The sequence below is a fragment of the Sinocyclocheilus rhinocerous genome, unplaced genomic scaffold (assembly GCF_001515625.1).
Source record: "Sinocyclocheilus rhinocerous isolate Xijiao unplaced genomic scaffold, SAMN03320098_v1.1 scaffold975, whole genome shotgun sequence".
Classification (NCBI taxonomy): Eukaryota; Metazoa; Chordata; class Actinopteri; order Cypriniformes; family Cyprinidae; genus Sinocyclocheilus; species Sinocyclocheilus rhinocerous.
In genome coordinates this window covers 777,980-805,563 of record NW_015628726.1, presented here as the reverse complement: position 1 = coordinate 805,563, position 27,584 = coordinate 777,980, and the positions used below count along the sequence as shown (strand labels likewise).

Genomic DNA, 27,584 nt, shown 5'->3' with positions numbered 1-27,584 from the left:
CCTCAGTGACCAGCACGGATCAGCTCTAGGCATGACGAAGCGGATATCGTCCTCTTTTGGAAGGCCAAACAAAGTGGTTTCAATTTCACAACGAAACACAGCGTCTTCACGACATGGCGGCAGCGGCAACAACAAAACTACAGCGAGAATAAAGTTAGGTCTTCTTTCTTTGCGTGAACATTTGGGAGGCGTTATGCAAATCTCCCCACATCGTGACGTAGACATGTGGAGGCGTGTTAGAACGAGCCGTTTTAGGTAGGCGTGGTCGACTCTTAACTTTTATAAAGAATATCTCTTTGGATTTGAGACTTTAGTCTTTGCAACTTTACAGATCTTTGATATCTTTGAAAATCAAAATGTCTTTGATTATGCACCAAGAGCTTGTAACACTCCAAAGAGAAAGGAAAAATTGAAATCGCATCACATGACCCCTTTAAGCTCACCAAGGCTTCATTATTTGATGAATAGCTCAAAGAAAAGCATTTATTTGAAATAAAAAATCTTTTGTAGCATTATGAATGTCTTTACTGTCACTTTTGATGAATATGTGTACTTGCTGAATAATTGTATAATGAATAATAATTACATAAAATAAAATAAAAACCACTTGTTGTGGTAGTAAAATCTCAGTACTCAAGGGGGCGATAGAGGGCTATGTTAAGATTTTCTGTTTGGAAGGAATTAAGTTTCCGTATCCGGTCTGAACAACCGAATGCGTTTAGCAATCACATTAAGTATGCATCATGACCATTGCTTTCAATCATGTACACGTTTAAAGAAATAGTTAACCAAAAAATAAAAATTAGCTGAAAATGTCATCCAAGATCAAGAAGAGTTTGCTTCTTCATCAGGACAGATTTTTTTTTAGAACTTTAGCATTGCAATGGCCTGAGAGTGAGCAAATTTTCATTGTTTGGGTGAACTATTCCTTTAATGACCAGATAGCTATCCAATCAGAAAAAAGAGTTCTCTTCAAATCCTTGTGCCATTAACCCACATGTGCTATTTTTATTCATTATTTACATAAGTTAGCTATAAACATCTCGACTTTGCCCAACTTTCTCAGCAAGCCTCTCTTAAAACTATTGCTCCACCATGACTGTACTTGACCTTCGAAGAAGAGTTTACACTAATGTCTGCTGTAGCGTGTTAAACTTCAGAACTGCTCTCCAATAAACGTGTCTAATAAATCTTAACCTCAATGTCATCTCTCTTCAGATAAATTCATGCAGCTAAACAGTGCTCTCTTCAGTCTGAATGGAGGCACGGGTTACGTGCTTAAACCAGAGTGGATGCGAGATCCAACCAAGAAGAAGCCTGCTAAACAAACCATCAGAATCAGAGTAAATAACTCTTATTTGCTTGAAACTGCAGTTGAGTCAGTTCAACCTTTTTATTGAGTTCTAGAATGTTAAAGTAATAGGAATGCAATGTAAATTAAAGTAATTGAAGTAAAAAGTAATTATTTGCTCACCTTGATGTCATTCCAAATCTGTATGACTTGTGAATTTGTGGACTAAAATATGAGAAATTGTCATTTTGTTGCTTGACAGTCTTCAGTTAAATTCATTATGTGGAAAAGATTTCCTTTTGTGTTCTACGGAAGAAAGACATTTAAATTTTTTAGGGTTTTACATGTTTTGAATGACATGGCAAATTATTGTTTTTGGGTGAACTAGCCGCATTTGTGTGGTACAGTTTTGTCAAAACTATAAGAAATTTTCTTGGGTTTCCTGCAGGTGATGGCAGCCAGGCATCTGCCCAATCCAGACCACATCGTCAGTCCTTTTGTACAGGTTGAGCTGTGGCCGTACACAGGAGCTCAAGTAGACGACTACAGTTTCAAGACTACTCTCTTCAGTAAGGATACGGGAAGAGAGTTAGGGAGAGAGGAATTAGGATTTAGATTACAGTAGTGAAGAATGTTGGTTTCTTTGCAGAGGACAACGGACTGAATCCAGTGTGGCTGGGTCAAATGAATCCACCCAAATGCTTTAAAGTAGATGAGCCAGACCTGGCCTTCCTGCGCTTTGTGGTTTTTGAGGAGGACACATTCTCTGATGCGAAGTTTCTTGCACAGGCCACTTTTCCTATTAGAGGTATTCGTCAAGGTAAATCCATCCAACAGATCTGAGCCCCAAAATATATATACTATGCCTTGCAAATATTTCATTCTTATTTTAGTGAACTTTCTTCACTAAAGTAAGGGGGGGGGGGGATTATGTATAATTAAGGGGGGGGGGGTATTATGTATAATGTATTATTTCGTTTTAGTTAAATCCTGGGTATGAATTAAGAATTCATCCCTCGTTTTAGTACATTGTGGCCACACTACTAATTTGTTCCCTTACTACAATAAATCGTGGTCACATTGTACTAATTTGCCGATTTAATTAAAACAAGGGAATGACTTAGTACAATGTTGCCATAATTTACTAAAATGAGGGAATGAATTAGTAGTGTGTATGGCCACAATTGTAGTAGTAGTCGTGGGAAGGAATTCATGGCCATAATTTCACTAAAATTAGATCGTGTAAATCGTGGCTATGATTTAACTAAAATGAGGGAACAAATTCATAATTTGTGGCCACAGTACATATATTTTTGTATGCATGTGATGCGCAGGGCTCTGCAAGTACTCCCTGAGATTTTAATATTTTAATATAATGTCAGTTAATGGCTACAAGACATGACTGTAAAAGGTTTAGTGAGTGTCTTATTATTATTTACATTTTTATGATTTAACTTCGCTTTTCATCAAACCACAAAGCCCCAGTAGTTCCCTCACAATCCCCAGAACCCGAGATCAGTTTTATTACTTTCATAATATTGCTTCAAAGAAAAATAGTGCCTCTGTATTAAAATCTAAAAGGGTCTCTGAACTGTTGCATTTCTCTTCTGGTCATTCTTTTCTTTTTATTAGGGTATCGGTCTGTCCCGCTGAAGAACAGGTTTAGTGAAAACCTGGAGCTTTCATCTCTTCTGGTGCATGCAGAGCAGGTGGAGGTGAGGGACCTTTTGCTATGTGTCCATCAGTCTGCTGTGCTCGAAATACTAATATTAAAATTTCATCAAATCAATTTATCTTTTCCTTCCATGGATTATTTACAGTTATCTAATATGGCTTTGTGCTCCCACAGTGCCAAATTGAGTTTTAAAATAGAGAAAGCCGGTCCAAATCTTCTCTAAAAACTCTAAAAAGGGCTGGGTGTTATAGCAAGTATTCTCAGTTGAATTTTCATTTTCGTGATAATTAATTGTGAACTTAATGTTCACTCATATGTCATTTTTCATGTATTAAGTGGTTTAATGTAGATAAATGTAACAGTGCCTAGTAATAAATAACCAGATCAGTGCATATACATGATCAAGTAACCTTTCTTATATATATATTTTTTTTTTAAATTACATAAAAAATAAATAGTTTGTGTGTAATATATATATATATATATATATTTTTTTTTTTTTTTTTAGATTAATGTACATTAACCTTGAGACTGCTGATATTAAAGCAGTAACACCACCAGAAACAAATAAAAGCCCAATTTTTAAATATTACTATTTCCTCATTCCAGTCAGTAATGAAAAATCTTTGTTTACAGGTGTAAACAGCCTTAACCACAAGGAACTAGCAGATGTTTCAATGTGAATATGGTGAAAAGCATGTGGTTTAGTCTTGGTCTTGTTGTTTAGAAGATACATTCCAGATTCTGGATCACTGTGGAAATAAATCGTAAGGACTGCAGAGCAGTTACTGCGACACTGAATAAGATCTAAATAAAACTGTGTATATTTGTATTACATATAAATGTGTATATTTGTTCACATGCTCATGTTTTGGGTTCATGATGATAAAGAGAATTTCCTTTTCTCTTTACTGTATCATTGTTATCAAAATAATATAAAGAGTGCATTTCCAAAAATGAAAAACCATTTTTTGAAGCAAATGACTAAACTAGTGAATAAACGCGCCAATAAAAAAAAGCTTTGAAAGCTTTCTATTTGAAACATATTCACAGACAGTTTATTTTGATTGAAACTGGTTCACATATTAGGCTTATTTTCCCGTTGAAGGTTGTGTTCTCATTACAACAGCCACAGAGCAGCAGCAGCAACCCAGCTGTAGATAGAAGCAGAAAAACACAGAAGAAATAAGGGCAGCAGATGTATCTGCAAAAACTCCAGGAGTCATGGGAAATGTAGTTCATTCTGTATGTACACGACTGTGCCACAGGGGCCGCAGGGACCCCACCCACATCACATTAAGACTCCGTCTCAATGCAACATCGCAAAAAGCGCTTTTCAACAAAAATAAAAAAGCTGAAATTAATGAAACATAACATGATAAGGAGACATTGGAAACACAAATAGCACAGTGAGTTCCCCAGGATATTACAAATAAATCCGGAAACAGTTGACTTAAGTATAAACTGGATTTCAACTTCAACAGATTAGCCATCGTCTCAAAGAGATGGCTTTTATTATGATTTCTTAACAAAATGAAGGCTGGGGGAAACCCAGCCCCCTGAATCCTTCCTGCCACAGAGAAAAATGGTCTGCTTTTAGGACTGAAGACCATTCCAATGTACCTTACCACGGCTTGAGTTTCACCAGTGTACAGAATGGCAGTTTCTAGTCCACTCACGAACGCACCTTCAGAACACACTCCCAATATAATCCATCCGTTCACATCGCACACACACACACTAACTCTGTCCATCTTTCACTTTTAGAAACACATATTGATTCTTATGGTAAGTGGTTGACGGGGGCTAGTGATTTTACCCTTTATTTTAAATCTATATGATAAAATTGCAAACATGCAAAAAGAGAAACAAAACAGGCAACAAAAATGGATTAAACTTATCATACAGTCAAAAAAAACAAAACAAAAAAAAACAATGACAGTGCACTTGGTCTGGGGGCAGGAAAGGGAACAAAAATAGGTGACCTTATACACACATCAAAAAAAAAGAAGGCAACAAAGAGTCTCCCAAAAACTTGAGAGAAAGAGAAATGGGAAATTATATACACTCGTATGTACATTATACAGTTTGTAAATATGCAAGATGGCAGAACTCGTGTTGGTGTCATTATGGCACCCAGTACTGAACGCCGCCCTCTGGACGGCATCTGTATCTGTGTGAAATCAAACGCACACACAAAATCTAGAACTACCTAAAACTGCTACTTTCAAGACCGGCCACATGGACGGGGCAGCAACTCCATCTGGATATAGTTCAAAGTGGGAGAAGAGACAGACACGCCTTTGTAAACATAAGAAAAACTCAATTTAAGTTAAGACGGCAAATTGAACGTTTTATTTCAGACCGTCTTTTTTTACACATTTTTTTTTTTTACAAGATCCGTCTCGTTTCTCTACTAGTCAAGATATTGACTGTAACTAATTACAATGGTCATAATCTATACGTTTGGAGAGACGCTGATCACAAAAGCGAGAAAATGAAATATAAAAAGGTTAAACTGCATAACAAGCCATAATGAACATAGCACATGGCTCGATTTGATATAAATATGCGGAACATTGTCAACCGTTGTGGCAGGACAATCATGGTGGACTCCTATCGACCACTAGAGGCAAAGTTTACAGAGAATAATAAAGCCTATTAATCGGTTTAAAAGTTCATAATGTATCTATGTACAACTGACGTTGCTAGGTGATGCAATCTTTACAGAAAATGTTTTAGGCACCATCTTGGTTCAGTATGCTTGACAAAAGAACTTAATAAAAGAAAATAGGACCAGAAAGGGGGGCTCATAAATACAAAGTAGTCCCAGACTACTTCCTGGACGATGTTCTCTTAAATACGGGTGTGAAATTAAAATTACACTGTACAATGTGGCTAAAAAAAGAAGAGAGAAGAGGAAGGGAAAGGAATTTTTTGTTGTTGAGCGAAGCCCCAGAAATGTCCGCATTAAAAATGGGGATACGTCGATTTTCTTTACAAACACACACGTATATGAAAGCAGTGTATGGAAAAATATGCTTATTCAAGTTGATAAAAAAAAAAGATTTTCAGAGCAATAGAGATATAGAGATGAACGTGAACATTGTTAACAGACACATTTTACACCAGAAATCTCTGTGAGGATGCAAAAATGATGGACTCTGAACCGAGAAGACCAAGCACACATGTAACAAGAAAAAAAAAAAAACCTTAAGTGGAAATTGGCTTTCCACACAGGAAGTGATATCAAAACTGTACTGGAATGTGGCTCTGAATATTCAGGCCTTCACCAGACGCTGGTACCACAGGGGAAATGTATCCAGGTGGTCTGATGTCTTCGGGGGGACAAAAAGGGACGCCAGTTATGGGTTAAGACGAGGGACACGGTTCCTCTGAAGGGTCTGAGATAAAGGCGAGAACGAGACAGAGGAAAAAGTCCCCTGGTGATGTCGTTAGAAAGGTTCCTGTGCTGTTTGATGATGTCACGGGACATATTCTTGCATTTTGACGCCGCTGCGAAGAGCATCCTCGGATGAGACACTAGATGATTCTTGAGCGTTTATGATATTATCAGAAGGTCCTTGTCGTTTGAATGATGTTCCTATAAACACAGTCCTTGCTTCTTGATTATGTTGTGTTCGGATGATGTGTCAGCGATTTCCTGTCTATAAATCTCCTCGAGCATCGTGTTCACCACGCCTCTGTGTAGCGAACGTCCACTTCCTTTAGATTGGGTAGTTTGGCCTGTGGGCAGGACCAGAGATGGAGAGGTTTAGATAATGAAACGTTTAATGTAGCATGCTCCTGGTTTAACATCCTTTGTTGTTCCCGGAACAACATTCCTATCAGCCCTATGATTCTTATTATTCCTCTCTTTCATGGCTACGATTGATTGACTGAACCAGGAACATGTCCTGCTTGTATAAATAACATAAAAAAATGATAAGATGATAAGAGTTAAAGGTGAAGTGTGTAATTTCTGCACCATTAGAGTCACCAAACTGTATTGGAAAAGTAGAGACTGTTGATACTCCCTCATCTGCTATTGGCCAGCCAAAAAAGATAACAACGCCCCTAAACTCAGGCCATTGGTCAAGTCAATGTGTCTGTTTTGTGTTGGTTGTAATGCTTCAATGTTTTGAAAGCACCACTGAATAGCAGTATTTACATTTTTGGGGAAACTCAAACTATGAACAACTTTATTAATCAAAAGTTTGGGGTCAGTTTGATTTTTTAATGTTTTTTAAAGTAGTATCTTATGCTCACCAAGGCTGCATTTATTTGATCAAAAATACTGTAAAAAAAAAAAAAACAGCAATGTTGTGAAATACTATTACAATTTTAAAATTGTTTTCTATTTTCCTGTGATGCAAAGCTGAATTTTCACCAGCCATTATTCCAGTCTTCAGTGTCACATGATTCTTCAAAAATCTTTGTAATATCTTAGTAATCATTTATTTTTATTATTAATGTTAAAAACAGCCGTGCTGCTTAAAATAGTTGTGGAAGCTGTAATACATTTTTTCAGGATTCTTTGATTAATATAAAGTTTAAAAGAACAGCATTAACTTGAACTTGAAATTAGATTTTTTTGTAACAATTTTAAAATTAAATAAAAAAATCTTACTAACCCCAAACTTGAGAAATAGTGTACATTTAGTAGCTTCTTTATATTAAACTGAGATAGGAGATTTAACCCGTCCTTGCGGGTTTTTTAAATTTTTTTAATGACACTTCATCTTTAACTTCAAGTTTCAATCCTAGCAGTCTGAGGGTCTGCTAGAGTCAGCATCCTCTTACCTTCAGGTCTTCATATGTGTCCGCTGTGAGTTTAGTACTGTTCATATTCAGGCTGCACAGGCTTTTTATTGCTGCAAGGAAAAGTCGCAATATTAATTATAATTAGCCTACATGTCAATTAAAATAAACCATAAATGTGTCGGGACAAACACTAAACGCTCTTCACACTGAAAATAAACCACTTTTTTTGTTAAATGGATAGTTTAAATACTTAACTTTTAAAACTTAAGTTATGCCATAATTTTATAGCCAAACAACAAGTAGATGGTTGTTTATATGGCTAAGCTCCAAAAAGAGCACCATTAAAGTGGAGGTGTGAGCAGGTCTGACATCACTGATGGCAAAAAACACTAGTTCTTGCATGTTATCTGAACGATTGTGACGTGGTAAATTTAAAAACACGGCCGCGAATGACATTTGAGATCTAGAGTGGAGAGAAAGATTATTCGTGAACAATGACTATGGCTTCAAAAGACTTGGACTATAGTGCATGAGTCATATTTTATGATTCTTTGAAGCTTGACAGTATAAATCACTATCCACTTTTGTCACGGTATATGAAAAACAGAAGTTCTGACATTGTGTTCTCCTTTTGTGCTCCATGGAAGAAAGAAAGTCAGTCATACTGGTCTGGAATGACATGACAGAATTTTCATTTTTGGATTAACTATCCTTTTAAGAAACCTCAAGCTTCACAAATAGCTACGAACTGTTGTAGACCAAGAGGCTAGAAAATAAATCTAATCATTTTAAATTCAGAAACAGCTGGGTTTTTTTTACAGTTCAGAATGGAAGTAGCTGGATATACGATTGATGTAAATGCGTTCTTACAGCTGAGGGAGAGCAGGCCAGCATCCGTGACTGGAGTCTCACACAAGTTCAAAACCTGCAGACAGGCCAGATGCTCCGACAGCAAACGGAGCCCAGCATCTCCAAACTAAAACACAGCGAAAACATAAATCAAGTCAATAAAACAGGTTTTTATTAAAGAAATGAATACTTCTATTCAGCAAGGATGCATTCAGTTGATCAAAAGTAACAGTAAAGATACTTTACAAAAGATTCCTATTTCAAATCAATGCTGTTGTTTTGAACTTTCTATTCATCATAGAATCCTAAAAAAATGTTTGTGTACTAAATCAGCATATAGCATATGTATATCGGCACATAGTGGAGATTCTCTTTGACTATGGGACTGAGAATGGAATGAGCAGAAGAAAACAGACCTGGGTGGACCACAGATTGAGCTGTTTGAGGGATGGCAGTTTGATGAGTTGTTCAGCACAGGCACTGGTGACGTTGGTGAACGCCAAGCTGAGGTTCTCCAGATTGCCGAAGGAACCGGAGCTCAGCAGACGAGCCAAGTCGGCATCCTAGAGTAAAGAAAATGTGAGGAAAAAGCCTTGAGGAAGGATTTTTGGTTGTGTTTTACTAGGAAAACAACAGCATGGATGCAAGCAAATACATTTTAATTTATGCAAACACACTCACCGTCGATTTAGATGGCAGAGTGAGTCGAGTAGGGCCTCCTTTTCTTTGCTAAACAGAGAAAGAGATATTACTAGTGCTGCAGTTTTTAGTTTAAACATCAGGTGGCGCTTGAGAGTCAGCACTGTATACGTAGGAAGCCTGTAAATGGGTCACTTCTGTCTTTTTGTGTTAATGGGAGCACTGCGTTAAACTAAAAGTCAGAGCTCGGCAAGAAGAAGCCTGTGCGTGGCAGTGAAAGCGTCTCGGTGTTGATTTGTGAAATTGGTTTGTGTACTCACCAGTTCTTTAAGCTCCCTCTGTCTGTCGCACAGCTGCTCGTACATGCGCAGGCCGACCTGGGTGCTCTCCAGGGTGGAGATGATCTGTAGCTGAGTGTCCTTGTTCTCTATGATGTTGTACTCCAGCATCAAACACAGGATCTGCACGGCAGACACACAGGGATCACTGCTATATCCTGCATACCGGTTTCCCTGGAGTCTCTTGAACTCTCCACAGATAATGTAGTGAGCTGCCTTGCTGTCTACTTAGGCATCATCCATTCAGAAATGGAAACTGAATTGAAATTGCTGGAATTAAAACTGTCTTCATTTAGGCTACTCAGCATCATGTCATTCCAACCCTGTATTAATTTATTTCTTCTGTGGAACATAAGAGAAGATATTTTGAGAAATTCAAGAAATGTTTGTTCATACAGTAGAAATCAAGGGTAACCAAAATGGTTTTGTAACATTCTACAAAAAATCTTTTGTGTTTTACAGAAGTAAGTCACACAGATTTTGCCCACAAAATTTAGCCAAAAAAAAAAAAAAAATGCTACCATACTCAGTTGATTCCAATAGAATTTGATGTTAGCATGTTGCTAAGCTAATAAGTGGATACTATAAAGAACACAAAACACACCGCGTTATAAATATCGGATTAAATAAAATCCTAATTCTAAATCCACAAAGGATACACGCAGTCAGACTTTAGACTATCTGGTCCACTTTGCAGTTTATTCTAGTCTAGAACAGCCAACTTAGATTCGAAAATCAACATTTAAAGTGATCAACTACCTTTTATTGCAAATGATTATACTACAACAATAGATAGCTGTGGAAAAAACAAAACAATGCAACAGTTTCCGCAGATGATTTTAAAGGAAATTCACCGAACAACATTAAATACGACCACACCCTAATACTCAGGTTGATTTCAAAAGAATTTGACGTTAGCATGTTGCTAAGCTAACAAGTGCTACTCTAGTAAACACAAAAACATAGCGCATACAAATACTGGATGAAACAGTACAATATAGGATGACATTTTAATTAAATTGTAATAATTACAATCAGGGTTTGAAATTAACACCCGCCAACCCGCCAAATGCGGGTAAAAATCAGCTGTGGCGGGTAACGCTGTCAAATCACTAGCCAATTTGGCAGGTTACTTTTCGTAAATTATGTTTACTAATTAATTTCTTGAGGAAGTTCATGTAAGCCAAATCTGCACAGATTTAGTGTAAATACTGAACTCGAGACTCATCATGATATACTAAATAAGCCTAATCGGTCTTTGTCAGGTGACGTCACACTCACGAGAATCGGAATTAGAAAAATTCTCACTTTTTTAAATACTTATGTTAACCTTATGCACCTCAGATTGGATCTGCTTGCACAAACACTGTTTTAGACAACTGTGACCGCCACAAAATTATGCCTCACTAGTTTGTGGAGTCCTTTGGACACAGAATAGCAATGATAGACTGTTTTGAGATTTCCACAGAGAAACCATTCAGTGTGAAAGTGTGTGTCAAAATGTCTTCTACCTACAAGCACTATTTAGTATTTGACAGATCGTCTAGCACTTCTAAGAATCCATGCAGAAAGGGTCATCAGAAATGTTTGGCAGAAGCATCAAATCATCTTATTATTATTATTAGTAATTTATTCAGCTTTCTTTGTAGTACTTGCACGGTGTCCACTTAAGAAAACAGTGTGTTGAGGATTCATCATGCTTGTCACATCTTCTATTATGCATTTTGAAACTGGTTTTTTAACACAGTGTTGCATTAATAATAAAGTATGTATAATGCCATTTTCATGTGTTTTTGATTGTCTCATTGTTATTAGTACTTATCAGTACTTGTTATCAGCCAAATGAAGTACGGAAAATTGTGAACAAACAGGGTAAGGTTTAATAGTAGAGACTCACATGATGTAATTACTTACAATTGTGCAAATTATGTGTGCAAATCAATGGTAGACAAAAACAGAACATATAAGTGTATAAGTAAACAAAATAATCATATATCCAACGAGGTTGGAGGCAGCGATGCCGGTGGCACTCAACTTTTTGCGTCAGGTAACGTTAGTATGGCACAGCACAGCACGACAAATCCCCGACAGTAAACTGATGCCTCGTTCTATTTATGACGTAGGCCTACTGTTTGACAAAGTACAAATGATTTGCAATGGTCACTTTGTCGCATCCAGTGTGGACAGCCTCAAGCTGTTGGCTTGAGGCAGCCTCAAGCCTTTTTTTCATTATTTATTTGTTTCATTTTTTTGACTAGTAGAAATTATGAATGGCCGGTAACTTAAAAATGTAGTAGCCAAATTGGCTGGTGAGTGAAAAAGTTAATTTCAAACCCTGATTACAATGCATTCTAGGGTTGCCAAATCCACAAAGCATACATGCAGTCAGTCTATCGGCTCTCTGGTCCACTTTGCCGTTTATTCTAGTCTAGAACCGCCAACTCAGACTTATACATTGAAAGTGATCACCCACCAGTTTTTTGGTTTTTGTGTGTCATTTAGGGGCAATTTTAATTCAAATTTGTCACCCTACAACAATTAATGACAAAGGAAAAAAGCAACAGTTTCTGCAGATGGTTTTAGAGAAAATGGATAGAAATTGGCAGAAAATGTGCTTAGAATTTCTGTCTGTACAAAAATACAGATGATTTAAAACAGAATATGCAATTCTGCTTGTGGATATTTTGGTTTTCTTAGTCTAGTTGTTAGATTTATCACAAAAGTATTCATTAGTACCTTGTAAACACAACTTGGTTTCACAGGAAGTTGCATAATGCTAGCCAATCAGATAAAAACTGCTAATTTTCAGTCTGCTCTTACCATTTTGTGTGCAATATTCATCATATGGTCAGTGAACAGACTATGGACGTTCTGTAGACGTGCCCTTAAAGGCTGAGACTAGCAAAACTAAGGCTTTTTAAAAAAAAGCCTTTGGTTTGAACCATCCATGATGCCTAAAAATGTTACATAGGTGGGCAGCTCACTACATTTCGGCTCAAAGCAACAGTCATATGTACCTCCACCATGGTCTGGTTCCCCCGCAGGGCCAAGAGCATGCAGGGTCCCAGTTTATTTTCAGCCAGCGACAGGAGAAATTTCTTTGTCTTGTAGCAGGAGCCCATGAGGATGTGGACCTGTGAGGACGAACAACATCAGACCATAAATGTAGATACAGTGGCAGGACAAAAGACTAAACTAATTGAGACATCTCGCATTTCATACAAACACTTTCATACCATGCTAGCAAACAGCTCTCCGTCATCGTCGCAAGCTACGCCTCCTGGACTGTAGAGCTGGAACCACCCGTCTTTTCCAGAGCGCACGCTGAGCAAACAGGAGTGGACCTGTGAGAGACACACATGCACATACATTCACAATGGCTGAAGCTCAACGAAGCACTGTTTACTAAGTCTACAGTGGCAATATTAAGCAGGCATTCGATTGATACTGTAAGCCAAACAACACCCTTTCTGCACACTTTCCTGTCTCACCTCTTGTCTGGGATCTTCAGCAAACCTCTGAATGACATATTTCAGCTCTCTGTTACAAAAATAAAAAAACAGTGACCTGTTAGATGACATGAAACATGTCAACTTAAACACTTTAAGTAAAAATTCACCTCCCAAAAAAATAATTCGGTCATCATTTACTCACTTTCATGTTGTTTCAAACTTTTTCTGAACAACATGTTTCTATGCAGTTACAATTAAAAGGGATTGGAAGCATCAAAAAGATGCAGTCTAATAAAAATGGGTTAAAATGACTCCAGGGCTTTATTTTAAATCTTCTTAAGTTATATGACAGCATTGTGTGATAGCATTGGCTGAAATTTAATTCACTATTCACTGGTTTTCTTAACCGAGACTTGTGTAAGTTTAATTTGTGAATTAATAATTCAGACCATTTTTGTGCACTGGTTGAACCAATTCACTAAAAAGATTCATTTTATGCAGAAGATTCATTTCATGAAGCTGATTGAACTGTTCTACTTAATGTCAAGGAGAGCTAGTGTGAATGTCAACATTTTCAATGAATAATCACAAAGTATGTTCTTCAAAAGCTATAGTATGTTTTCAAAAGACTTCTGTAAAAAAAACTTCTGTAAAACCTTTCCACAGAATGTGATGCTCTTCCACAGAGCACCCACAAGTTATTTCATAAAGGTTTGAAAAAACATAAGGGTGAGAAAATGAGTTTTATTTTCTTCATTCACTTCAGAGTTTCATAATGACTCACGACACTTTCAAAACTTTACAACAACTCTTCATTCCGTCATCATTTATTCACCCTTATGTCGTTCCAAACCTGTAAGAATTACTTTCTTTTGAGGAACATAAACTGATGGCAAAACCGATGTCACTTACTTTGTGAATTTGGCATGTGCAAGGGCCCTAGAGAGGAGAAAGCAAACAGAGAAAAACAAAGACTTGACTTAGGCATGCAAAAAAAGACAGTGTCGTCATTCCACATAATTACACAAGTTGCTTTCTGAGTCTATATGTAGGCGTGCTTGCCTCGACACGCATGATGATACAATTTCAAGTCATCTAAAGTCTGGGAGGACTTCATCAAATGTGTCATGAGTGCTCTGGGATGCGCCTAGCTGTTGTTAACATTTTCTAATGAAGACTGGAAGCTTGGTGTAGCGTATGAACACAGGTGAGCCCTCCACTTGTGGAAACGGCAGGGCTCTGCAGAAGACTTGTAATGATGTGCTCTGTCCTGCAGGGCCAATTACAGGAGCCACAGAGGACCCAAGATGCCTCACCCAATACTCACAATCCCGCTGCAGAGCCCTGCTGGGGCTCGCCCACATCAGTACTCACCCCTGCACGCCGTACCTTGAGAGACCAGCCCACCGCACGTACACAGAGAGCCCCCTGGTATCGTTATATAGGCTACACATCCAAAACATAAATTCATATTTCACATACACTAGCGTTCAAAAGTTTAGAATCTGTGTGATTTTTTTTTTAATGAAAAGTCTCTTATGCTAACCAAGGATACATTAATTTGATTAAAAATATAGTAAAAACTATAATATTTAAAATATAACTACACTTTAAAAGAACTGTTTTCTATTTTAATATATTTTAAAATGGAATTTAATCCTGTGATGGCAAAGCTGAATTTTCAGCAGCCATTACTCCAGTCTTTAGTGTCTTATGATCCCCTAAACAAACAAAAACAGCATTTATTCTAAATAGAAATCTTTTCTAACTAAAATTTGAATATATTATACACTGATATTGAGTATAGAGTGAGCTGTGTGACATCTAGTGACTATCTACCAATGATGCTTTTCACTTTTGTTCATTTTAACATCTTTTTGATAAAACTTGAAACAGTTCTGGGCATCAAACTGGGCAAAACGGTCTCATTAGAACCAGCTGACTAATTTAAATCACATGTGCAAATGCAATAAACACGCTGTAAATAGAAAACTTAAAACACAATGGTAGATAAACTGTTTGGTGAAACTGACACTTCACAATGATGAGTTAATTGCAGTAGCAGAAATCATACTATTACTAATCGTAATGGATTCCATAGTTGAAACAGGCGGCAAGTAAACGGTTAGAAAGAAAGTAACTGTGAGGAGGATGAGAGGGGAGTAAATGCCCTTACTCTTTCGGGAAGGGGATTGGTTGAAGCAGGCTGGCTAGTGCTGGTCTCCAGTCATCGTAGTCTGATCTGTAGAGGGAAAAGGCCAGAGGAGAAATTAAGAGATTCAGAGGCAGGAAGAGTGAGAACTGGAGAAAATAAGAACCTTATGTAAGATCGGCCAGTGAAAGCTGAAACCTCAGAAGCTCTGCTGTGATCTGCAACCGGATGGTTTACAATAGGATCAGGTGAAGGTGGTAAAGCCTAAAAACAGATTCGGTTCAATGAATCTGTTATAAATATGCAGACTAGTTTAAGGTCACTTCTCAGTGTGATTATGGCTGAATCAGCTTTTTTATATCCCAAACTGATAATTTCTGTCAGGACCACTATCGTCAAAGATGATTGACAATTAGCATACAGTTTGGATTGGCGGTATGGTTCTGTTCTGGGCAAGAACTCCCTGTGCATCCATGCAGCCTAGCATGGATGAGAGCAGGGAGAGCAGCGATAACCCCCCAGGGTAAACAGAACAGAATCAACATGAATGCATTGCAGATATCGTTAAAGTTCAATAATTTTATGTACACATTTTAGAATTAGTCTGATTCAAAGGATAATCAGAAGGCTGAATCCTGACTGACAGAGGAGGAGCTGGGGATGGAGAAGGGTAATTAGCTATTGAGCAATGCGAAAACTGCTGATAATACTGAGGGACCTTATATATGAATGCTTAGATAGGTGTCGTATTCCTATAGGTAGATGGGGATCAGCTGAGAGTCAGCTGATGCGAGCTTGACTAACGTGACCTGCCAGAACTAACGCTACGCTTGATTTATACTCAATGTGGGACTATTACAGTGTTGGAGAATAGCTACAAAACATTTTTCAGTAGTTCTGCTGTTATTAAAATAGCACAGCATTTTCTGTAAGCAAATTATTCCAAAACACAGCAGTGTTGTGCAACAAAACGCTGTATTGTGCAGCCTTATAATGCACGAACAAACTCACCCTCTTTCATTCTCAAATAGTGCTGGATTGTTCAATCCATTTAACGAAACAGAAGAAATACAAAATGTTTTAATGGTTCATTTTCTTTATACTAAATATTCTGCGGTGAAATATTACCAGGTGGTTCAGATCAGTTTTTCCGAAAAAGTTTGTACAGGCAACTCATCACTTAATAGTGTTCCCGGAATTCCCTTCATGTGTTTTTTCTTTTAGGTAGTGAAATATTTAGTTAAATCAAATTACATAAAAACTAAAAATAAAACTACAATAAAAAAAATACTCACTTGTTTTTTAGATCCAGGTGTGTTTGAGTGTGTATGTATATGTATATTATATACACACACAAATATTTGTTTTCTTTTTAAAAATTAAAAAAAAAAAATTATTTAATTTAATTATCTAAAAGTGAAGCTTCGGTGTAGCTACTTGTTTACTTGTTGGCAACTTTTTTTTTATGCACTTTGGCAAGCTCATCAATTAAAATAAAATGAATTTAGCATTATTTATTTAAGGTCCTGTGATGATGCCAGTATTTACCTCTACCATGTGGGCAGGTCTGTCAGCCATTACTGCCAAAGGAACTTTTTAAAACTGCACAGAGGTCTAATAAGTGTGGAATAGTGACAGAAAGATCCAGTGACGCCATACTCACAGCATTTTAAGGATGAGGGCGAAACATCCCAGCACTCTGTCGGCGTGAGCAGGCAGCTGAATGGACAGGGCATTGAGCGCGGGGCTGACCAGTAGACAGTCGATCAGGTTGGGCTCGCTGTCGCCTTCTGCTGGGGCCTTGCACAGTGTGTTAGTGGTGTTGTTGTTGCGCTCTAGCTCTACCAGGATCTCGCTGGAGTTGACGATAGAAGGTGGTGGTGAGAGGGGCAGGGCCGGAGGTGGGGACAGGGTGGTGGTCGGGGGAGGCGTGGGCGGCTCAGGCCGCAGTAGGCGCAAAGGCATGGGCGGCTTCCTCTCACTTTGCTGCTGACAACCGTTTCGGATTTCCTTGAGACTGGGAGAGTTGTCCCGACTAAAAGAAAAAAAAAAGAAAGAGAAGACATTTGCCACTTTCCACAAAATTCAAGACAGTGTGGTGTCCTGTTATTTTTTTAAGGATACATTTTTTTTGGTTGGGGGAACTATTCGATATATACGGTTCAAAAGTTTGGTTTTGATTTGGTTGGTAGGCTTGCTGTGATAATCGGTGTTGACGGTGTTAAGCCACAACACCGGTTACATCACTTGCTCACCGTGGCACCGCCCCCCACTCTCTTTTTGATTTTTTTTTTGGTAATAAAAATAACTTCGTTCAGTTAGAGAACAGACACTACAATTGGCGGCTGCAGTGAGCCAAACAACAGTCACATCACAGATCAGCAGCAGGAGTCAGATTTAATTTATCACGTGAGGAGAGCGAGTCGAGCTGACCGACAAGAAGAGTGAGGTGAGACAGACAAGACGATGGCGGAAGATTTAGTTTCGAAACATAATGCAAAAGCGCCTAGCTGTTAGGCAATACTTTATTTAAACTTTAATATTTTACTTTATTTAAAATTTGTGTAATTTAACAAACGTTCTATGTTTAATATAAGTGAGTTGTGTTGTACCGTTTTGTTGTTGTCCATTCAAGCAATTGATGCCAAATTGACGCTAATTCGAATTCGCATGGGCATTTATAAGCTATTTAAAAGCGAAGGAAAGTGAGGAATTGATGGAAAACCCCAACGAACTCCACCCCCCGGTGATAGCGGTATTACCGGTGTTGTCGCACGTCGATTAACCAGTGGGAAAATTTCACCACCGTCACAACCCTATTGGTTGTTAAGATTTTTTTGCTTGTTTGTTTTTTAAAGTAGTCTCTTACACTCACCAAGGCTGTATGTATTTGATTGAAAATTCAGTAAAAACTGTAATATTGTGAAATATTATGCAAGGCGCTTTGGATAAAAGTGTCTGCTAAATGCAGAAATGTAATTATTACAATTTAAAGGGGTCATATGATGCTTTTTTAAAGATCATTATTTTGTGTATTTGGTGTAACAGAATATGTTGACATGCTTTAATGTTCAAAAAACCCATTATTTTTCAAATACGTGTCAGGTTCAGGTCAGATTTCTGTCTTCAACATCCTCAGTTTTCTTCTGGCAGCTTGTCCGTATCTGCTGGCGACAGTCGTGCTGCTTTTCAAATGCTGCAGAGCGAGAGGTAAAACTTCTGACTGATCCGTCTCTCCATCTCAGTGACTTTTACCCAAACGATTCACATTCACTGATGATGGTCGTTCATAATCAATAACTGCAGTGGAAGCAAAACAGAAAGTGTCAAATTTAACTGAATATAAATATTGTGTGTGTCTGGGCAATATTTCACAGTTACATCTACTGAAGACCAAAGCCAGTACACCGTAACAGTGGAATAATCATCTATTATTCTCCAAACCACAGAGTCACAGGATGCTGGAGTCTCAGGCTGAAGGCTGGGAAACACACTGGACACGGCCAGTCCATCACAAGACTAACACACACACATTCACACTCTCACTCAATTTAGTGTCTACTTCACCTGTGCTGCAGATTAGATTGTGGGAGAAACCAAACCAACACATGGAGAACAAGCAAACTCCACACAGAAAGGTGTGTCAAATTCACTGTAAGCTATTGAAAGTTGCCCTTTTTAAAAGGGTTATATGATGCTTTTTTAAAGATCATTATTTGGTGTAACATAATATGTTGACATGCTTTAATGTTCAAAAAACACATTATTTTTCAAATACTGTACATTATTGTAGGTCCTCTATGCCCTGCCTCTCTCAAATGCTTCGTTTTCTACAAAGTCCCTCCTTCTGACAAGCGCAGTCTGCTCTGATTGGCCAGCTGACCCAGTGCATTGTGATTGGCCGAACACCGCAAGCACTCGTTGGAAATGTAACGCCCCTTACCATAATCTCGAGCTTCATCTTTCAAAATAAATGTAAAGACAGTAAATAATGTCATTAGTTTTACCATCAGTTCAAGCCCGAAAGGGGAACAGAGTCGCGTGACAGACACAGTGATGAAGCTGGTATGTGTTTGTGATGTGACCCTCTCTCTCTCTCTCGCGCTCTCGCTCTCTCTCGCGCTCTCGCTCTCTCTCGCTCTCTCTCTCTCTTGCTCTCTCTCTCTCTTGCTCTCCCTCGCTCTCTCTCTATTTCTCTCTCTATTTCTCTCTCTCACGCACACACACACACGATGCGCAAAACTCCGCATTTGAACAGTCAATAGCAAATACTTAAACTAATAACAAAACAGTAGCTGATTCAGAAGCGCCAGATTGTCATAGCAAAGTCAGAATTACCTCCTCTCCTAGGTTCACGAAACGGTCGTCCATAAAATGCATTGCTGTTCTGTTGTAAGTAATCTTAAAGATTCCTAAATGCATCTACTTTCGGAAGGCCAAATAAAGTGCTTTTGCTTTCGCCTAGAAACACACAGCGTCTCCCTGACATGGCTGCTTCAACACTAACTGTGGTTACTGAAACCACGCCTTCTTTCTTTGCGTGCACATTTGGGCGGCATTATGCAAATATTTCCACATAGTGAGGTAGATATGTGGGGGCGTGTTAGAACGAGCCGTTTTAGGGGGGCGTGGCAGAGTCTTAACTTTGATAAAGTATATCTCTTTGGTTTTGAGACTTTAGTCTTTGCAACTTCAGGGATCTTATCTATGCACAATCAGCTTGTAACACTCCAAAGAGAAAGGAAAACTTGAAATCGCATCATATGACCCCTTTAAAAGAACTGTGAATGCATCCTTGCTGAATAAAATTATTAATGTATTTAAAAAATGAATAAAAATTTAAGAAATGACTATATATCATACGTTTTCAACTTTTCAACAATCAACTTTTCTGAAGGTTAAGCAACTCTTTTCAATGTCATTTGGTTGAGAAAGGGGGAAAAAAAATACTAATATTGCATTCAGAGAGTTTCAGGCACATTCCATGGAAATTTCCATATTTGCATGCAGTCATATACAAAACACCAGCGGTTTAATTTGCTACATGGCCACAGTATTTGAAAGACCTTATTTGACTAACAAGTAACTATGGGACATCTGATTCTGGTAGGATGACAAATGGAACCCAGGAACGAAAACACATGTAAATGTGCACCTTAAAAATATCCATGAACTGTAGTTACGGAAATTTGTCAAAAGGCCATTGGAGAGTGAATGAGAGAACAGATCGCAACAAAAAACAGAGAGGGAGCAGTGCAAGGAAGCCTAGGGAGTAAGCTTTGAAACTTCTCACTCTCTTGAGTCTTTGCGAATCATGGAAACCTTTTAAAATAGTTCTTATTCCTCTCAGGTGGCTGCACCGCGGCCCAGATGCTCACAGTGATGACACAAACAGGACAGGTGAGACCAAAAATGTCACTACAGCCAAGTCACTGTTGTCTGTCACAAAAAATACTGACAGATTAAAGCAGGTGGCAAAGAAAGCGTGCATATTTATGGAATATTTTAAAAAACAGGATATGGAGCCATGAAGTCAGCAAAAATGATTCAGAGAAATGTTTTGAGCTCAGGCCTCAAGGGTAAATCGCATCTCATGGGTTGGAAAACCAGTGAATCGGACGCACCTGTTGATGAATTCTTCGTAGCAAGAGTAGATGGCAGCTAGGCACACCGCCACGAGATTGGGGAGAACCCGAGGATGAGGGCACTGTCCGGTGGGACCGTGCATGCTGAAATCATAACATGTAAAAAAAAAAAAGGTCAGGTTAGCACAACTCCTGCGTCCAAACGCACAGAGTGACTGCGTAAAGAAAACAAAGCTGAAACAGGAAGTAAGCGCAGGACTTGGTCCTAAACAGACCATTAAAATGACATAGTCTGATAGATAAAAGGATGTTACAGTTTGTGTACATATGAAGGCCTATTCTTTGTACGTAAGTGAGGTGGAGCCAGGATGAGGCAACACTGGCAACGTTTACATGCACAATTTTTGGTTCAATCGGACTGAATTCATTCCAATTGATGAATCTGAATGAAGTGTTTACATGAACGCTAAATAAAGTGATCGGGTTGATGTACTCGTTTATATGTCACAAGCTTCAAATCGGAATTGATTTTTTTTTTGACATGCACACACTGCAGAAATATTTTTTGAGTTTTTCAGAGTTTCTCACTGTTTGCACATAATAACCACTCTCCTACACGGTTTCTTTATTTTTTTTAACAGCAGAATTAATATTGATCCATTTATGGATAATATACATATAAACCACTGTGTGGTGCTGCTCATATTTATCACGCAGTAAAAATGCCCCTCCCCGCGCCCAAAACGGGTTGCCTGTGGATGAGTATCCAAAACAAGGCCTGGTGGGAGGTTGTCCTGCTCCACTTCACAGTTGCCGAGTGAAAGGAGAGTTTTATAATGACAGGACACGCATTTATACAACACTTTATTCAAAAGGAAGAACCGCTCGTTCCGCGCGTCATACGTCATTATGCTATTTCTGCGTCATTGCACATGCGCAGTCCTTTCAGTTTCGGGGTTCAATCCTATCGAGTGTTTACATGCACTCTCAATCGTATTAGAAAAGGAATAAACCACCCCCTTCAAATTTCATTTCGATCGAGCTCAGTTGGATCGATTAAGGTGTTTACATGAAGGTTTTTCAGTCCAACTGAGCCATCAATTTCGGCAGGGATCCCAGACCAATACAATTAGTGTGCCTCCTCTATTTTAAAACCCACGAGCCGCCACTGATTGTGTCCTCACCAGGCGCGATGCAATGAGATTCCAAGCTTTTATCGCTTGCTGCATTGTTAGGACACAGTCACTCACCTGTGAATGAACTTCTTGACCACTTCCATGCCAGCGTTAAGCTCATTCAGAGCCAAAATATACTCTTGAGTAAAAAGACGGAGTCTGGGGCATTTCCCAAAGTCCTGGAATGAGAAGAAAAGACACGAGAGTCAATAAATGAGGGTGTAGTGATGTGTGAATTCAAGAGCACGTCTGGTGTAGTGCGCAGACCCACCATGTTGTGTTTGAGGATTCTCTGAACCACAGGAGTGAACACTTCAATCACCACCATCGACCGAGGACGCTCCCTACAGTGCTGTGTAGAGGAACACAAAAACCAATATTGATTAATACATATATTAATCATCAAAATCATTATAGCTAATCCCCTTCTTTAAAAAGTACTTGGTAAAGTAATGATATCAGACAAAAACACTGCACAATTACCATGGTACACAATACTCTACCATTTAAAAGTTTGGGGTCGGTACAATTAAAAAAAAAAAAAGTCTTTTCTTAAGCTCACCAAGGCTGCATTTATCCAATTAAATATACAGGAAAAACAATAATATTATTGAAATATTATTATAATTTAAAATAACGGTTTTCTATTTTAATATGTTTTAAAAATGTAATATTTTCCTTAGATGGCAAAGCTGAATTTTCAGCAGCCCATACTCGTGTCTTTAGTGTCACATGATCCTTCATTCTTATGTGATCAAGAAATATATATCTTATAATCAATGTTGAAAACAGTTGTGCTACTTATTATTTTTTGAGGAAACTGTGATAAGTTTTTTTTTAGGATTCTCTGATGAATACAAAGTTCAAAAGAATGGCATTTCTTTGAAATAGAAATCTTTTGTAACATTATAAATGCATTTACTGCCACTTCTGATCAATTTAATGTGTAATTTCTTTTAAAAAATTACACAAATTTTTTTAAAAATCCTAGTAAATTAATACCATACAAATGACTTATATTTGACCTTTTTGTCCTTTAATAAGTTATTTCAGACTCACATATATACAGACAAACACAAACCAAAAGATTTTAATCAACTGAAAAATGAAAGATTAAAAGCAGCAATAAAATAAAATAAAACAATGAAATAAAATAGGGTTTACAATACTGAACTCAATTGTACCCCTGAAGAATAGCCAGAATTGTCACATTTACCTTGCAGAAGAATTCACACAGGTCAGGGGGAGGGTGGTTATTCTCCAGCAAGGGTGCGATGGCCTACATACAGATTCAAACCATTAGTCACTTCCTCAGACATGTAGAGACTTGTTGCTTTTCATCCACATTTTACAGAAGTGCACATCCTTCAGAGAGCACATCTGTGTGTGCATGTCCTGTTTCTATGGCAGTCAACTACATTTTCAAGTCAATTTTCTTCTAGAGCGTGTTTCACTGAGACCTAAGACACATTACGTAACTGCCTTTGTTAGCAATGGAGTTTAACACACTGTTGTGTGAAGGCAATATGCGACTTCATATTTTCTTTGCAAAAAAAAAAAAACAGCCCCACTTACCACAATGATGTTCTCATGGTCCTGAGCGCTGAGGTTAGTGTTCTAGGAAGGAAATGACACAAAAGCATTATTGAGAATTCATTGGCCAGTGGTGCCACGGCTAAGTGACTCAACAACCAGGCTGCTTTTAAAATGTTAATGGCCTTCTTGGGAAAGCCGGTGTGACTCAGGGATACAAGCCTTTTGACCAAAGGCCAGTAAGAGGTCTGTTTTTAGACCTTTTAAACCCCTCTTTGAATTCAAATGCTTGGTATATGTGGTGTTCAAAGACGTAATCTACATTTGCAAATCAAAGTAGGGATGCAACCAATCTTTCCCTATCTGCAAACAATCTGGAGAAGGAGATCTTCGTTGTGTAGCGATGCCACGTAAAAAAAAAAAGTCTCACTAAACCACAGCTACACAGGCAACCACAGGTAACTCTTAACCTGAACACAGACTCGAAATGACACGTAACACACACCTCAATTCACAAAAGACACTCATAACCAGAAATGAAAGCAGAATGCTGCTCAAGTTCTAACATAAAAGATGCCAGCTATACTTCAAGGAGAAACTGGCTGAAAAATAATACATCTGATAAATTTGACGTGCTCAATGAGAAAAATGACTCATAAATGCACAAAATAAAAATAAATTTGTTTTAGGTTCTAAATTAAGAGCCAAGTTTATATGATATTCTATTCCCTACATAAGGATAGAGGAACTCTTGTCAATACAAATAAGTTTTTCTTGTCTATCAGGGAAAATGTTTTAAGAAATATTTTATAACTTTATAAATGTATTTACTGTCACTTTTGATTAATTAATGCATTCTCAAAAATTCATTTATACATTTTTTTTAAACCTTTGGAAGGGTAGTGTAACTGTTTCTGTAGAAGAATTTTGGGTAAAATTGTTTATATATTAAATAACCACATGTCAACTTCTACTTTTTGAAAATCCTAATAAATTAAATTCTGTAAAAATGAAAGGTATTCTTCTCATTTGATCATTTTTTTTATTATAATTTCATGAATATAAGCCAAACGATTTTTAACAACTAAAATTGGAAGATTAAAAACAGCAGTAAAATAAAATAAAAGTCTTATATTCTACTTTAGGAAAAAATTGTACATTTGACATATCTGAAAAAAGGGATTCCTAAAAAAAAAAAAAAAAATGCTGATTGCCCTAAAGTAAGAGCCCACTGCAAAGTTTATGATATTCTGTTCCCTAGATATGTCCTCTGTCAATATAAATGTTTTGTTGACTGTTTATTTTTGTCTATAAGGCGAAAAATCTCAAGCACAATCATTTAGAAATGTAACAGCTTACTTATCCTCAATAAGCTGCATGATTTGAAGTTATCATCGCACGTGTTACAAACAAAAGTTTTGGGTGGAAACACAAGTATGAGCAATAATAAAAGTGATGCACGCCTTAGCAAGCACTATTAATGAGCTTTACACTCTTGTCAAATTAAATAATTAATAACTAGTCTTCTCACTAATTAGATGATGTGACATACCTCAGCAAGCAGGGTGGAGATGATGTGCAGCGGGGCCTGATGGATGGATTCATCCTGCAGGGGTGAGGTGAGGGCCATATCCACCAGGGCCCTGATCTCCTTCAGAACCACGTCCCAGCGGCTCGGGTTATTCAGAACCTTGCGGTACTTGTAGATCTTTTTCTGCAGATGAGTCAGAAAACCCAGAATGCACACACCTGACTTTTACAGATGCAACCAGCAGTTATGAAACCGGCACATATTTTACGACCATAATGCAGCTAGATAACAGCTTTTGAACTACATTACGGTGTGAATTACCTCACCGAATTTACCCAGAGATGAGCTGTGGTGACCAGGCTTGGAGATTTAGGTTTTGAAGTTCTTATTTTGTTCCATTTTATTGCACTCATGCATGGATATTTTTTCAACCACAGGCACTTTTCTTAAAACAAAAAAGCCTTTTCACGCTCTCACTAGTTAAATCTGTCTACTACCAATGTCCCACAGTTGATATATAGTCTTTTTTTTTAAACGTCATAAACATTTCCACTGCATCTCAAAATATGGAAACTCACTGACTGGTAACTTGACGCACAAAATGATGCTCAGAAATGATATTTACTGTTTCCTCTATACACATCACATCTTATATTTCATATCAAGCACGCTCTTCACTGACACAGCTTGGTCTCCTTGGTAGCCAAGTATTAACTTTTTATAAATATTCACTGGTTTGTAATGGAAATGATGTCACATCTGAAGTTACAAATTGTGTAAAAAATTATAATAATAATAATTCCTCACAATAATACTCAAATGGTTTATAACCTTTTCATTCTTCCTTTCAAAATTGTTTCAATGTGGAAATAATGATGGTGGCTTCTTTGTCTTGCTAAGGCCAATTTGCCTAATTTGACAATATTATAACTTGACTGGATATGACGCACAATCAAAAGCTCTGCTTGCAAGTGATATTTATTATTTCCTCCACACATCACATCTCATATTTCATATCAAGCATGATCCTCAGGGACATGGCTATCTCCTTGGTAACCAAGAATTAACTTTAGATAAATCTTTATTGAGTCAAAATTGTTAAAGTAGTAAATGACGCCACAACTGAGGTAGTAAACGCCGGTGTAGAAAATGGTATAAAACATTTGACACAATAACAATCAAATGATTTAAGACTGTTTGATTTTTCCATCCAAGAAAGTTTCAATGTGAATGTCACAACAAAAACAAAATTTTTAGTTTTAATAGAAATCAACACTTGGAACATCAAAGTGCCTGTAGTTGAAGAACCACACACATATGTACACTTACAAAATTATACTCTCACTAAAACCATGCAAAATGTCATTGCATCATTGCTTTTTGCAAGTCTATCCTTCCTAAACGTGTGACCTTACCTTCCACTGTATAGAGTGAAACCACTGGTCCCGCAGATAGCTGTTAGCAGCCTACGAGTGCACACAAACAATCGCAAAATGAGTCAGTGTTTTCTCAACATGAGTGTCATGAAACCGTGAGGGAGCTGGAGGTACCTGCAGGAGGATTGTCCCTCCAGGGAAGCTTAGCTGGACACAGTATTTGGGGGCGTTGTCCCAGGACAACAGCTGTAGGTCCTCGATAGTGCTGTAAGACAGAGGGGCCTCCATGTATCCTGTAGGCTACAGAGACAGGAAGAAACACGTTCATATTTGCAAAAAACAGTCTGGGCATTAACACCTCTCAGGACGAGCGTCACGTACTGCACTGACCACCTTAATAAAAGGTCTGCAGCGTCATGGAAGGGCGGTTGTACTATTTATTAATCAAATGTGAATAATATGATTATTGATCTCTGAATGTCACGATACGCCTTTAAAGTTGCGTTGAACTCTTGACGTACATATCTTCGAGCCAGTGTCACCCACATAATGGTACTTCACGCAAATTATTTCAAAGGTCAGTAGCAAACAAGGCTGAAGCTGAAATGGTTTGTGTTGCTGGGCACAACATACAGCCTACATTATGGATTTCAGCATGACAGGACCAGAACTATCCATTTTCTATTATTCTTATTTTATTTTGATTACTAAAATTATATTATTTTAATCATAGTTGATGATATATACAAAAAACTGCAAAAATTTTTATACTTGTTACACTTATTTTACACAAAACGCACTTGTTGAAGTTGAACTTGTTTAAACTTAGCATTTCGCTGTTTAGAGATGGATGTATTGGTAGGTTTTCCACAAGTTAGCATGATAATATGAAGAAATTTGATTAGGCATCATCTTTCATAAGGTGACGTCAGTGGACAAAGATTGTGGACAATGGTTTATGAATAAAGAATTTGAAGTCAGAAGGATTCTGATTGGCTGTCATAGTTCTGAAAGTGATTCAGTGTCGTTATCATTATAGTTGTAATTAAGGGTGTATTCACACCTGTCTTGTTTGGTTCGATTGAATCAAACTCAAGTTCGTTCCCCCCCTTGGTGCGGATCTTTTGGGCAGGTGTGAATACAGCAATCGCACTCGGGTGCGGCCCAAACAACCGCACCGAGACCCAGCTAAAGAGGTGGTATTAGTCCGGTTGAAAACGAACT

The 27,584-nt window shown here is 37.8% G+C and overlaps 1 protein-coding gene and 1 pseudogene across 1 annotated transcript; one reads left to right on the top strand and one right to left on the bottom strand.

Annotated features, from left to right (window-relative positions):
• Positions 1-4,500, top strand: part of LOC107738423 (1-phosphatidylinositol 4,5-bisphosphate phosphodiesterase gamma-2-like) — a 15,022-nt pseudogene extending 10,522 nt beyond the window's left edge.
• Positions 4,501-5,357: 857 nt separating this feature from the next.
• LOC107738390 (C-Maf-inducing protein) lies at positions 5,358-26,979 on the bottom strand. Its single transcript, XM_016550143.1, has 20 exons — positions 26,535-26,979; positions 26,400-26,450; positions 25,006-25,167; positions 23,496-23,537; positions 23,137-23,199; positions 22,192-22,272; positions 21,996-22,099; positions 20,785-20,889; positions 16,824-17,195; positions 15,185-15,250; positions 13,921-13,947; positions 13,048-13,096; positions 12,793-12,900; positions 12,574-12,690; positions 9,539-9,679; positions 9,261-9,308; positions 8,996-9,142; positions 8,601-8,706; positions 7,770-7,840; positions 5,358-6,713 (listed from the first exon to the last, which is right to left on the bottom strand). Exons 1-20 carry the CDS (start codon positions 26,646-26,648, stop codon positions 6,660-6,662), a joined length of 2,028 nt encoding a protein of 675 aa, XP_016405629.1. The 5' UTR covers positions 26,649-26,979; the 3' UTR covers positions 5,358-6,659.
• Positions 26,980-27,584: the final 605 nt, after the last annotated feature.